Source organism: Anomaloglossus baeobatrachus, chromosome 5, assembly GCF_048569485.1.
Source record: "Anomaloglossus baeobatrachus isolate aAnoBae1 chromosome 5, aAnoBae1.hap1, whole genome shotgun sequence".
In the NCBI taxonomy this organism is placed as follows: domain Eukaryota; kingdom Metazoa; phylum Chordata; class Amphibia; order Anura; family Aromobatidae; genus Anomaloglossus; species Anomaloglossus baeobatrachus.
The window spans coordinates 115,610,214-115,622,701 of NC_134357.1; the positions used below are offsets into that span (position 1 = coordinate 115,610,214).

Genomic DNA, 12,488 nt, shown 5'->3' on the forward strand with positions numbered 1-12,488 from the left:
ATACAGAGCATTGCGTGTGGGCATGCAGAGCATTACATGCAAGCATGCAGAGCATTGCTTGCGTGCATGTCGAACATTGCGTGAGGGCATGCATGCATGCAAAGCAGTGCATGCACAGCATTGCATGGAGGCATCCATGCATGCAGAGCATTGCATGCGGGCGGGCGTGTATGCAGAGCATTGTGTGCAGGCATGCGTGTGGCAGAGCATTGGGTGTGCGTGCCTGTGGCAGATCATTGCGGGCGTGCATGCATGCAGACCATTGTGTGTATGCATGCAGAGCATTGCGTGCGAGCATGCATGCATGCAGAGCATTGCATGGAGGCGGGTGTGCATGCAGAGCATTGTGTTCGGGCGTGCATTCAGAGCATTGTAAGTGGGTGTGCGTGCATGCAGAGCATTGTGAATGGGCATGCAGAGCATTGCGTGCATACATGCAAAGTATTGCATGCGGGCATCTATGCATGCAGAGCATTGCGCATGGGCATCAATGCATGCAGAACATTGCATGCATGCGTACATGCATGCAGAGCATTGCATGCAGGCATGCGAGCATGCAGAGCATTGCAGGCGGGTGTGCATTCAGAGCATTGTGAGTGGGCGTGCATGCATGCAGAGCATTGCGTATGGGCATGCAGAGCATTGCGTGTATACATGCAGACTATTGCGCGCGGGCATCAATGCATGCAGAGCATTGCATGCAGGTATGCGAGCATGCAGAGCATTGCAGGCGGGCGTCTATGCGTGCGTGTGGCAGAGCATTGTAGACGTGCGTGCGTGTGGCAGAGCATTGCAGAAGTGCGTGTGGCAGAGCATTGTGTGCATGTATGTGGCAGAGCATTCCGTGCGTGCATGCATGCAGAGCATTGCGGGCATCCGTGCATGTGGCAGAGCATTGCGGGAGTGCATGTGGCAGAGCATTGTGTGCATTTATGTGACAGAGATTTGCGTGCGGGCGTGCGTGCATGCAGAGCATTATGTGCGTGCGTGTGGCAGAGCATTGTGGGTGTGTGTGTGTATGGCAGAGTATTGCGGGCGGGCGTGTCCCAGAGCATTGTGTAAGTGCATGCGTGTGGCAGAGCATTGCGGGTGTGCATGTGCAGAGCATTGTGTGTGTGCATGCGGCAGAGCATTGCGGGCATACATGTGGCAGAACATTGCGGGTGGGCGTGCATCCAGCAGAGCATTGCTGGACCGGGGCATGCTTAGCGCTATGTGGGGAGCACTATGCAGCTGTCCTTGATGACACTTTAGACATTTGTGGCCACCAACAAAATGGCTCCGCACTCTGATCCTAAACTTCATCTTCCCAAATCCTTTTGGAAACACCCAGATTGGGAGGGGGAGCTGTGATATCACACACATGAGAGCAAATTCTGCCCACTTTTACTGCAGCTGTAATGTGAGCTAATTCTACAGTAGCTCTGCAGCAGCATTTCAGCAGCTGCTCCCCCTAGTATTAAAGAGTGGAAAATATCAAACTTTTTAATTTTTTTTTTATATTTTGGTCAATTAAAAACAAATAATAATAATATTTAAACAAAATATTAAAACATTAATACTTTACATTTTTTCAGTTATTGAGTTTTTTTTTTTTTTTTGGACGACACCTTCTCTTTAAATTCATGATTCCATTTTGTGTTTCTGGTTCATACCTGCCCCCTGAAACTTTTCAAAGGCTCTACTCATTTATGCTAAACAATGTATATATATATATATATATATATATATATATATATATTTATACAGTACAGACCAAAAGTTAGAAAACATCTTCTCATTCAAAGAGTTTTCCTTATTTTCATGACTCTGAAAATTATAGATTCACATTGAAGGCATCAAGACCATTAATTAACACGTGGAAAATATGTTTTATGTTCTAGGTTCTTCAAAGTAGCCACCTTTTGCTTTGATTACTGTTTTGCACACTCTTGGCATTCTCTTGATGAGCTTCAAGAGGTAGTCATCGGAAATAGTTTTCACTTCACAGGTGTGCCCTGTCAGGTTTAATAAGTGGGATTTCTTGCCTTATAAATGGGGTTGGGACCATCAGTTGTGCTGTGCAGAAGTCTGGTGGATAGACAGCTGATAGTCCTACTGAATAGACTGTTAGAATTTGTATTATGGCATGCGTGGTCTCCTGCTGTATTTTCTATTGCTAGCTAAGGATAATCCAAGTAGCTACCGGCTGTTAACACCCACTGCTTGCTGTTACATTCACTGGCAATGGAAAATTAAGGGAAGCCCTTTTTTTTCTTTTTTTGCCAAAAAACTTAAAAAATAAAATGACGTGGGTTTCGCCATATTTTTGATGCTAGCCAGGTACAGCAGCTAGGTACGGGCTGCTCCAAACCCCCAGCTGCCTATTTGTATTTGGCTGGGAACAAAAAATATAGGGAAGCACTTTTTTTCATTATTTCATGAATTTCATGAAATAATTTAAAAACAAAAATGACATGGGCTTCACCCAATTTTTGTGTACAGCCGGGTACAACTAGGCATCTGGGGACTGGAAACCGCAGCACAGGGTGGCCCAAGCTGTCTGGCTCCCCCGCTGCGAATTGCAGTCTGCAGCCACCCCAGAAAATGGCGCTTTCATATAAGCGCCATCTTCTGGCGCTGTATCCAACTCTTCTAGCAGCCCTGGTGCCGGGTGGCATGCTGGGTAATAAGGGGTTAATACCAACTTTGTTTTACCAGGTGGTATTAAGCCAGAGATTCTTAATGTCAGGCCAAGTTTGACCCGGCCATTAAGAATCTCCAATAAAGGGTTAAAAAATGACACCACACAGAGAAAAATTACTTTATTATAAATAAATACACAGACACACTTATTTACACACTTTATTACTCCCTCTCACCCCTCCACGACCCTGGTCTTTTGTCTTCTTCAACCTGGCGCTGGCAGGTGTCTTGGGGCGGCACGGTTTTCTGCAATCAGCTGTTCTCTTCTGTTGTGACCGTGCGCTCTCCGATGGTCATAAGAGAGCAGAAGATGTGAGGGCGCAAGCGCCGCCCTCTCAGCCACAAGCATATAATAACGGGGTAACGCAGGCTTCAGAGATATGGTGCTGGTGATAAGCGCTATGCACAGACGCCAACTCCGACGCCATCTTACTGAATAGATAAATTAGCATAGAGCCAGAGAGAGAGGGAGGAACAGGCGGCGGAGGGGCAGGAATCCATGTGCATAACCCACCCTGCTATTATCTGCTGCAGTGAAACTGTCACTCAAAAAGCTGACACATTTTTAAACTTCACTTTCTTGGATTTGAAAGCCTAAACATCTGAGCTGACCACTAATGGTATGTTGAGAATCAGCCTTATAGTGCCAGTACTGCACTGGCTTTACCTTATATATGGAAATCCTGATGATTGGTTTTCTTTAAGAGATTTGCAGGAAATACCTTATCTCCTTTTGTAATTTTGGTAGAATAACAGATTTCAGTCCTATCTTCTGGATTTAAACAGATTGCCATATTTCTGTCAAGGTGAGGATGATGGGAAGAAGAGACTGGCTGAAGGGCAAAATGACCTCTAATTACTGTTTCCATTGTTTAATCAAACACACTGGCTTCCATAAAATGCTAAAGGCAGAATGGAAGAGCAGATCACAAGAGGGTATTGATTTCTTTATTATAATAGTTTTCTAATAAATCCATATTAAAGTGTAGCCTTGCAGATAGTCCTGCTTTCAAACCCGATCAGGACAGAATATAAATGGAGGTTGTTTGTTTTCCTTGGTGTAATGTGTTTTCACATTCCAAAGACATAATGGTTTGTGAAAAAGATGAAATGATCTCTAAAAGGCATAAAGTTAAAGATAACACATTTCATTTACATTTTAGGCAAAAAAAATATTTTCATCCTTTATATCTTAAAAATTACAAAAAGGAAAATGAGCCAATGCAAAAGTTTGGACACCTTTGTTGATTTGTGTGCTCAGATAACTTTGACCAAGGTTTCAGATCTTAATGAGCCTGTTAGGGTTATGGCTTGTTCACTATCATCGTTAGGAAAGGCCAGGTGATGCGAATTTCACAGCTTTATAAAAACCCAGTCTCCTCTAACCTTGCGCCAAATAAACAACAGCTATGGGTTCTGCTATGGTAGAGGACAAAATGGATTAATTGAAATTTCAACAGGTAAAATATATCTTTGTACCATGTTATCCAGTAGAGATAAAAAAATAATTTAAAAGAGCTGAGAGTCCTCAGTGGTTGATACCTTTTAATGGCTAACTGAAAAGAGGGTAATATATAGCAAGCATTCAAGACTACTCTGGCCTCTTCATACTATGAAGAGGCCACAATATACTCCCTCAAAAGACACAAGTTGAAGGTTTAACAATGGCCCTCACAGTCCCCTGATCTAAATGTCATTGAAAATCTGTGGCTAAACTTCAAAAGAGCAGTGCATGCAAGTTGACCCAGGAATATGACAGAAACGGGAGACTTTACCAAGGAAGAATGGATGAAAATCCTTCAAACAAGAATTGAAAGACTCCTGACTAGCTACAAAAAACAGTTACAAGCTGTGATACTTGCCAAAAGTGGTGCTACTAGGTACTAAGCATGCAGGGTGCCCAAACTTTTGCATCAACCTATTTTCCTTTTTTGTTAATTTAAAAAATGTAAAAGCTGAAAATGTTTTTTTTTGTTTGCCTAAACTACAAAGGAAATGTATCATTTTTAACTTCATGCCTTTTAGAGATCATTTCATCTTCACCTTGCTTAACTGTTCATAATGACAGCAATTTTTACCAGGAGTTTTGCATGCCACTGTATACTCAGCTATGGTTGTATACATTTGTACACATAAATGAATGCTGGGAAAGAATATGGGAAAAAAGTATCTCCTGGGCAGACATGTGCTAAAAACAGAGGAATAGCTAAGGAATTGACCTGGTGGGGTCCAAAAACCTCACAGTAGGCGCCTAACACCAACATAGATACCTGGAAATTAAGGAAACATGGTTGTACCTTGGATGTCCTGCCTATCGTGTGTGATATGCACAAAAGGCTTAATAAAAGGCTATCACATACAGTACAGACCAAAAGTTTGGACACACCTTCTCATTCAAAGAGTTTTCTGTATTTTCAGGACTCTGAAAATTGTAGATTCACATTGAAGGCATCAAAAGTGTGAAACAATTGAAAATATGTCTTATATTCTAGGTTCTTCAAAGTAGCCACCTTTTGCTTTCATTTCTACTTTGCACACTCTTTGCATTCTCTTGATGAGCTTCAAGAGGTAGTCACCGGAAATGGTTTTTAAACAGTCTTGAAGGAGTTCCCAGAGATGCTTAGCACTTGTTGGCCATTTTGCCTTCACTCTGCGGTCCAGCTCACCCCAAACCATCTCGATTGGGTTCAGGTCTGGTGACTATGGAGACCAGGTCATCTGGCGTAGTACCCCATCACTCTCCTTCTTAGTCAAATAGCCCTTTCACAGCCTGGAGGTGTGTTTGGGGTCATTGTCCTGTTGAAAAATAAATGATGGTCCAACTAAATGCAAACCGGATGGAATAGCACGCCGCTGCAAGATGCTGTGGTAGGCATGCTGGTTCAGTATGCCTTCAATTTTGAATAAATCCCCAACAGTGTCACCAGTAAATCACCTCCACACTATCACACCTCCTCCTCCATGCTTCACGGTGGGAACCAACCATGTAGAGTCCATCCGTTCACCTTTTCTACAAAGACACGTTTGTTGGATCCAAAGATCTCAAATTTGGACTCATCAGACAAAAGCACAGATTTCCACTGGTCTAATGTCCATTCCTTGTGTTCTTTAGCCCAAACAAGTCTCTTCTGCTTGTTGCCTGTCCTTAGCAGTGGTTTCCTAGCAGCTATTTTACCATGAAGGCCCGCTGCACAAAGTCTCCTCTTACCAGTTGTTCTAGAGATGAGAAGGTGTGTCCAAACATTTGGTCTGTACTGTACCTGAATGTCACAGTAAGGAGACAAGGCCCACTCTTAGGAAGCTCCATTTCAAGACTTTGCAAAATGCACTCTGCCTTCCCCCAGAAAGCAGAAGTTTAAAATACTTAATTATACTGAGGCTGCTTTTTTGTAATTTCTGTTGCTGGATATGTAAAGCACAGGAGTCGAGATTGCTTTGTCACTGGCTGCTGCGCTCTGCATACCTATCAACCAAAAAAAAAAAAACAATAAAATTTAGTGTAATGTGTAGCACAATGTAGCCAATGACTGAGTCATCTTTTCGGCTCTCTGCCTTGGCAGCAATGAAGATAACAAAACAACCTCCCTCATTATAATTAAATATTGACTGCCAATGAAATATTGATTTTCTTGCTGAGGAAGAAGAATCGGCACTCAGCGGCTTCCCCTGTGCTGAATTTGACATTGGAATTATCAATGTAAGTGGGCATTAGGTGGGCAAACTCCTGTTACCCACTAGCTAGAGATTGCAAATGTAACTATAGCATATTCTTTTTTTTCTGAGCTTAATATCCCCTCATTAATGAGAATACATTCAGAACTTGGAATATTTTTACAGAACTTGCAACAACAAAAAATATTGAAAGCTTTCTTCTCCATTTTCTCCTTTATGATAGGGCTTTGGGGAACAACCTTGACTGAAGATACTGCAGAAGACCGGGAGCTGTTTGTAAAAACCACACTGAGGGAATTACTGGTCTATATTATCTTCTTGGTGGACATCTGTCTTTGTAAGTTTAGTAAAAAATTATAAACTTTCTTATTCTGACTTTTACATTCAAAATACAAGAATACTCATGGTGAATTTATTTTGTAACTCTATAAGACCTCGGTTACAAGTGAAAAGGATTTGGTACCGTGTTAGCCAGTTGAAAAATTATTGAATGTTCTCAGTGAGAGGAACAAAATTATAATCTTGTGATACCTTATTTTAGTTAGCCATTAAAAGGTATCACAAGATTATAATTTTGTTCCTCTCACTGAGAACATTCAATAATTATAAGACTTCATTCACACATTTCTGTTTTTATCATTTTGGCCATAGATTATGTTTGCTGTCAAAGATTATGTTACACCAGTGAAAGGGATTATAAAAGGATTATAAAACTTCACACTATGTAATTAGGTAAAGATACACACATTGTTTAGGGAATGCTTTAGCTTTTCATGCTACGGGGTGCTTGATCTCTGAAATTTTTGTTGTATTCCCCTGAAGGAAAAACATCTTGTAAATGAATCAGTGTACGACTCACAACCAAGGTTTCCCAAACCAACATTGCCTTTTTGTAGGATACAAACCTTGATTATTAACGAAATTTACTTAAAACCTCGTTTGATCTCATCCCTTATTTTGATGTGGGCACTAAAGGACCCCTGGTATTTAACCTTGACTTACAAGGTATATGTGCCGCCCCCACAACAGCAGCAGCCGGGCTGCTCGGATCCGGATCCGCAGTGGGGCTCGAGGGATTCTCCGGACCCGGGGGTCGCGCAGACACGTCAAATAAAAGGGGACGTATTTGTACGGGGGTTGCTGTAAGCACTTCGTGACGCCATCCACGGTGTGTGGTGAGGTGTAGCACCACAACTGCTGTTGGGGAGTACCCAGGGGCGACGGGATGGCAGCTGGATCTTAACCCCTCTGTGGGTAGGGATGAATGCCCCGGGGCCCAGTGTCTCTGTGCTGAGGATGGTGTTTGCAGGGCCCGGCCCTCCCGGTTGGACCGGGGACTGTTAGTGTACTCACAGTCAAATGAATCACACAAGTCCAGTGGTAAACCAAGGTGTTGGTGTCCGGCCGTCGCGGCCGGGTGTATTCTGGTCCCTCACCCGGGGTGATGGTCTGTGTCACTTTCCTCTGCACTGTCATTAGTTCTCCTTGGACTTCCCGGGGTGGAACACGGGTGTCCGCTCCCAGAACTACGGGTGGGAGCCTTGCCCGCAGACGCTGACCCGTGGGATCTAAAGGGGCCCTGGCGGATGCCCTATCCCCCACAGTGGGCTGCTGGTTTGCTTTTGGGACTTTGAGTGGGACAGGACCTGTAATCCTGTCCTCAACTGGTTAATTAACAAACCCGGTGGTTCCGGTCCTTGCTTCAGGGTCCAGGTACCCCTCTGTGCACGGTTTCCGGGGCGGTTCTCCGGTGTCGGTACCGGCGGGCTCCTACCCTGTCCCAGTCCACCTCGGATCTCCGGCAGCCGTCTTCCCGTCTCCTGACAGACACGGACCACCGTCTGCCACCTAGCCAGTACGCCGGGGCTCCAACCCCGACGCCTTTTCTCTCTGGCTTCACTCCTACTTCCACTTTCTCCTCTCCTCCACTGAACTCCACTCCACTCAACTCCAAACTGAAACTGAACTTTTTCCCGCCCCGGGTTCTCTAGACCCCTTGGTGGGCGTTTTCCTTCCGCCTGGTCCCACCCACTGGTGTGCCTTTCTTACCTTGAGGGGGGTGATTAGGGTTTTATTGGCTTGGTGTAACCCTGTGAGGGAAGGTATTATGCAGGGGCCTATTTTGTGTGTGACCACCTGGCGGTGCCAGGGTGTCACATATGGATTACTCCAAAGTATCCCTAGAGTAGTCTCTGATCAATGGCCAGCTGGGCAATCCAAGCAGGACAGCATTGAGGAGATGTAAACTGGGCAACTGCCTAGGACCTCCACTTTCCAAGTATTTACAGCAGAAACTGCACTGATAATAGCAGTTCTACATTATCAGCGTAGTTTCTATGTATGTGCTCTGTGTATACATATGCCTGTATGTATCTGCTGTATGTACACATGTGTCTGTATGTATGTGCTCTATGTATACATGTGTCTGTATGTGTGTGTTCTGTGTATACTTATATGACTGTATGAATGTGCTCTGTGCATACATGTGTCTGTATTTATATATTCTGTGTATATGTGTTTGAATGTATGTGCTCTCTGTATACATGTGTCTGTATGTATGTGCTCCGTGTATACATGTGCCTGTATGTATCTGCTGTATGTAGATATGTGTCTGTATGTATGTGCTGTATGTAGACATGTCTGTATGTATGCGGTCTGTGTATACTTATATGACTGTATGCATGTGCTCTGTGCATACATGTGTCAGTATATATGTTTTCTGTGTATATGTGTTTGTATGTTGTATGTGCTCTGTGTATATGTGTCTGTATGTATGTGGTTTTCTTATACATGTCTGTATGTATGTGCTCCGTGTATACAGATGCCTGTATGTATCATTTCTATGTATATGACGCACCCCAGGGCTTTGTGGTACTCGGTCCCGGGCCGTATATTTACTGGGACATTTCACTGGGTGGCCGTTGCCCCATTCTGTGACCCTAGGGGTTGCTTAAAAAAGGTTATGTACAAGGGAATAATAATGGAGATATGTTAATTTTGTGCCTCATGTCCTGATGAAGGGAGCAGAGCTCCTGAAATGCGTAGACTTAAGCTACAATAAAAGAAAATTGAATATCTTCTGGTCCTTGTGCCTGGTGAATAGCGCGGCATAAAACCCCTTCTCCATTATTACTGTCTGTTATCAACCACGGGGGCTGCAGCAGAATTCACCTTAATACCACATGCTTATACAGGAGTTGTGACTGGCACAACTCTTTGAGGTGAGTGTAAATCTTTCACTTCTCTCGGTATATACCGGGTAAGACCCTATTGCGCTTTCTATTTCCACAGTTTTTTTAAGGGAATAATAATAACGTTTTTTGTCATGACGTCACTTGCGGGTTGTGGCTATATGGATGGAGCCGCCGCTGCACAGTCTCTCACTGCTGGGGCTGAAGTTAATGGCAGCCTTTTGTGGCCCTCTGCAAGTAGGGCTAGGCTCCAGGGAATAAATGATGGTTTTTGATGTTTAAGTCCATTAACAGTACCAGGGCGCGAAAAGAAGGTAGACCACACAAGGGATTGCAGTGTAACTGGTTCTTTACTCACGGGGGTGATGCTTGCAACCCGATGAAGGCTGGTCCTCACCACTGGTGCCCTTAGTCCCAGTGCTGGTGTGGTAATCTGGTGGCTTCTTTCCCCTGCACCTGTCTCTGGTTGGTGGGTTCCTGTGGCTTTGAGCATCTGGGGGTCCCCTCCTGGTATTCTTTCAGTCTTAGTCAGTACGGCAGGCAGTTTGAACCCTGTAGGGTCGGTGCTCTGTTCCGGTTGCTGGTTCTCCTGTCACTGTTGGTGCCCCAGACTTTATGGTCGGTGAGGACCTGGATGGTCCCCTCAACATGCAGATTTTATCAGGTCTGCCTGGAGAGTTTTCCTGACCTAGGGCTCTGCACCCCGTCAGTACTATGGTTCCGGGAATACTCCACCGTACTCCTTCGGCAACCACACGCCTGAGCCTGACAGGTCACTGTTACACTCTCCCGTCAGTACTGTTACGTCCGTCTCCTTTCACTTCCACTTACTGACTGTCTGACCCCTCCTCCCTGGTTGTCGTCTAGTGGACTGGATCGGTTCCACCCCTAGGTGAACATCCAGTTAGCCTGTCACCTAGCGTGTCCACTAGCCTGTCACCAGTCCTTGGGGAAGGGAAAAACAGGGATTATACGTGTGTTTTGGTGTTACCGGCACTGGTCTTCTGGGTCTCTGGGAGTAGGCCCTGTATTTTAGATAAGATGCAGTTCCTTGTAGCTCCTGATGGCTTCAGGGACACTACATATACATGTGGTTGTATGTACAGTGAGTGAAATAAATATTGAACACATCACAAATTTTCTAAGTAAATATATTTCTAAAGATAGTATTGACATGAATTTTTCACCAGATATCGGTAACAACGCATCTAATCCACATAAGGAAAGAAATCAAGCCTTAGATGTCTATAAATTTACATATGTATATTCATGAGAAATGATGGAGATAAAAAGCATTGAACATGCTTACTGAAATGTATTTAGTACTTGTACAAAAGCCTTAGTTGGTGATGACTACTTCAAGATGCCTCCTTTAGGGAAAAACAAGTCACATGCATTCAAGTGTGATTTTGGCCCTTCTTTCACACAGTCTTCAAATCCTGAAGGTTCCGTGGACTCCTTCTCTGAACTCTGAGCTTTTGTTCTTTACATACAATTTCTATTGGATTCAGATCAGGTGATTGGCTGGGCCATTCTAGAAGCTTTACTTTCTTTCTCTGAAACTAATTGAGAATTTTATTGGCTGTTTGGCTGTGCCTTTGGATTAATTTTCTTGCGGAATTGTTCACCCTTTTTTCATTCTCATCATTCTGATAGATGGCAGCAGATTTGTCTTTTCATGCTTGCTCCAATGATATGAAGTTTGCCAATGCTGTATGCTGAAAAACAGCCCCACACCATGATCTCTACACTTCACAGTTGGAATGGTTATTTGGGGGTGATACACAGTGCCTTTTGGCCTTCAAACATTCTGTTTAGTATGGTGTCCAAACAGTTTAATTTTGTTCTCAGCTGACCAAACTATATTCGCCCAGTATTTCACAGGTTTGTCGAAATGTTGTTGAGCAAACTTTAAACACTCTTGAACATGCTTTTTGTTCAGTAATGGTCTCTTGAGGGGTGAGCGTGCATACAGGCCTTGGAGTTTGAGTGCATTACTTGTTTTCATTGAAACAATTGTACCTGCTGATTCCAGGCCTCTCTGTAGTTCTCCACAGGTGGTTCTTGACTCTAGGACAACTATTCTGATAATTATTTTCACTCTTCTGTCTGAAATCATCTGGGAAATACCTAGTTGTGGTTGGTTTATGGTGAAATTATGTTCTTTCTGCTTATGGATTATGGATCCAACAGTGCTAACTGGGACCTTCAGCAGTTTAGAAATTCTTCTGCAACCAATGCAATCAGTAACTTTTCCAACAACAATGTTGCAAAGGTTTTGAGACAGCTCACTGGTTTTATCATCCTGAGATGTTTCTTGTGTGCACCTTGGTAATGATATACCTTTATATAGGCCATGAGTTGAACCAGCTGATATTATTCTTCCCTAATTGGCAGGATTGCTTTCTAATTACTGATAGATTTCAGCTGGTGGCATGACTTCCCATAGATTTTTACATTTCTTTTTTCATGTGTTTACAATACTTTTTCTCAGTGTCATTCCTCATTATTACACATCACTAAAAGTATGGACATCTATGGTTCCTTTCTTTGCCTGTGTGGATTGGATGGGATAATGACATCTGATGATCTTTTCCCAACATCTACCATTGGGGAATGATCGAGATGTCCCTTTAGTCACGTTAGACCAACTATCAATTCAAACAACATTTGATGCTGTCTTTCATTGTTTTATTACATTTGGTAGGCGAAGGGAAAAAGTATTTCAAATGAAAACTTTGTTGGGATATTTCAACACTATCTGATACTTCCTCAAATTAAAGAAATTATGCACTTTCAAGGAACTTGCACAATCTGCTCTTTGACATTCCTGACCATAAACTACGTACCAAACTGTAAAACATCCCTGTTGCTTGCATTGTTCAGTGTCACAAATAGGAGGTTTGAAACCACCAAGTTCATTTTTCATATAATCAACTG

The 12,488-nt window shown here is 43.4% G+C and overlaps 1 protein-coding gene across 1 annotated transcript in view; it reads left to right on the forward strand.

The window, feature by feature from the left end:
• The window catches only part of PKD2L1 (polycystin 2 like 1, transient receptor potential cation channel), a 100,661-nt gene that overhangs the window by 39,207 nt on the left and 48,966 nt on the right, over positions 1-12,488 (forward strand). Inside the window, exon 2 of the mRNA XM_075348789.1 lies at positions 6,581-6,694. Coding sequence (XP_075204904.1) covers positions 6,581-6,694 — 114 coding nt within the window. The remainder of the gene's footprint in view (positions 1-6,580; positions 6,695-12,488) is intronic.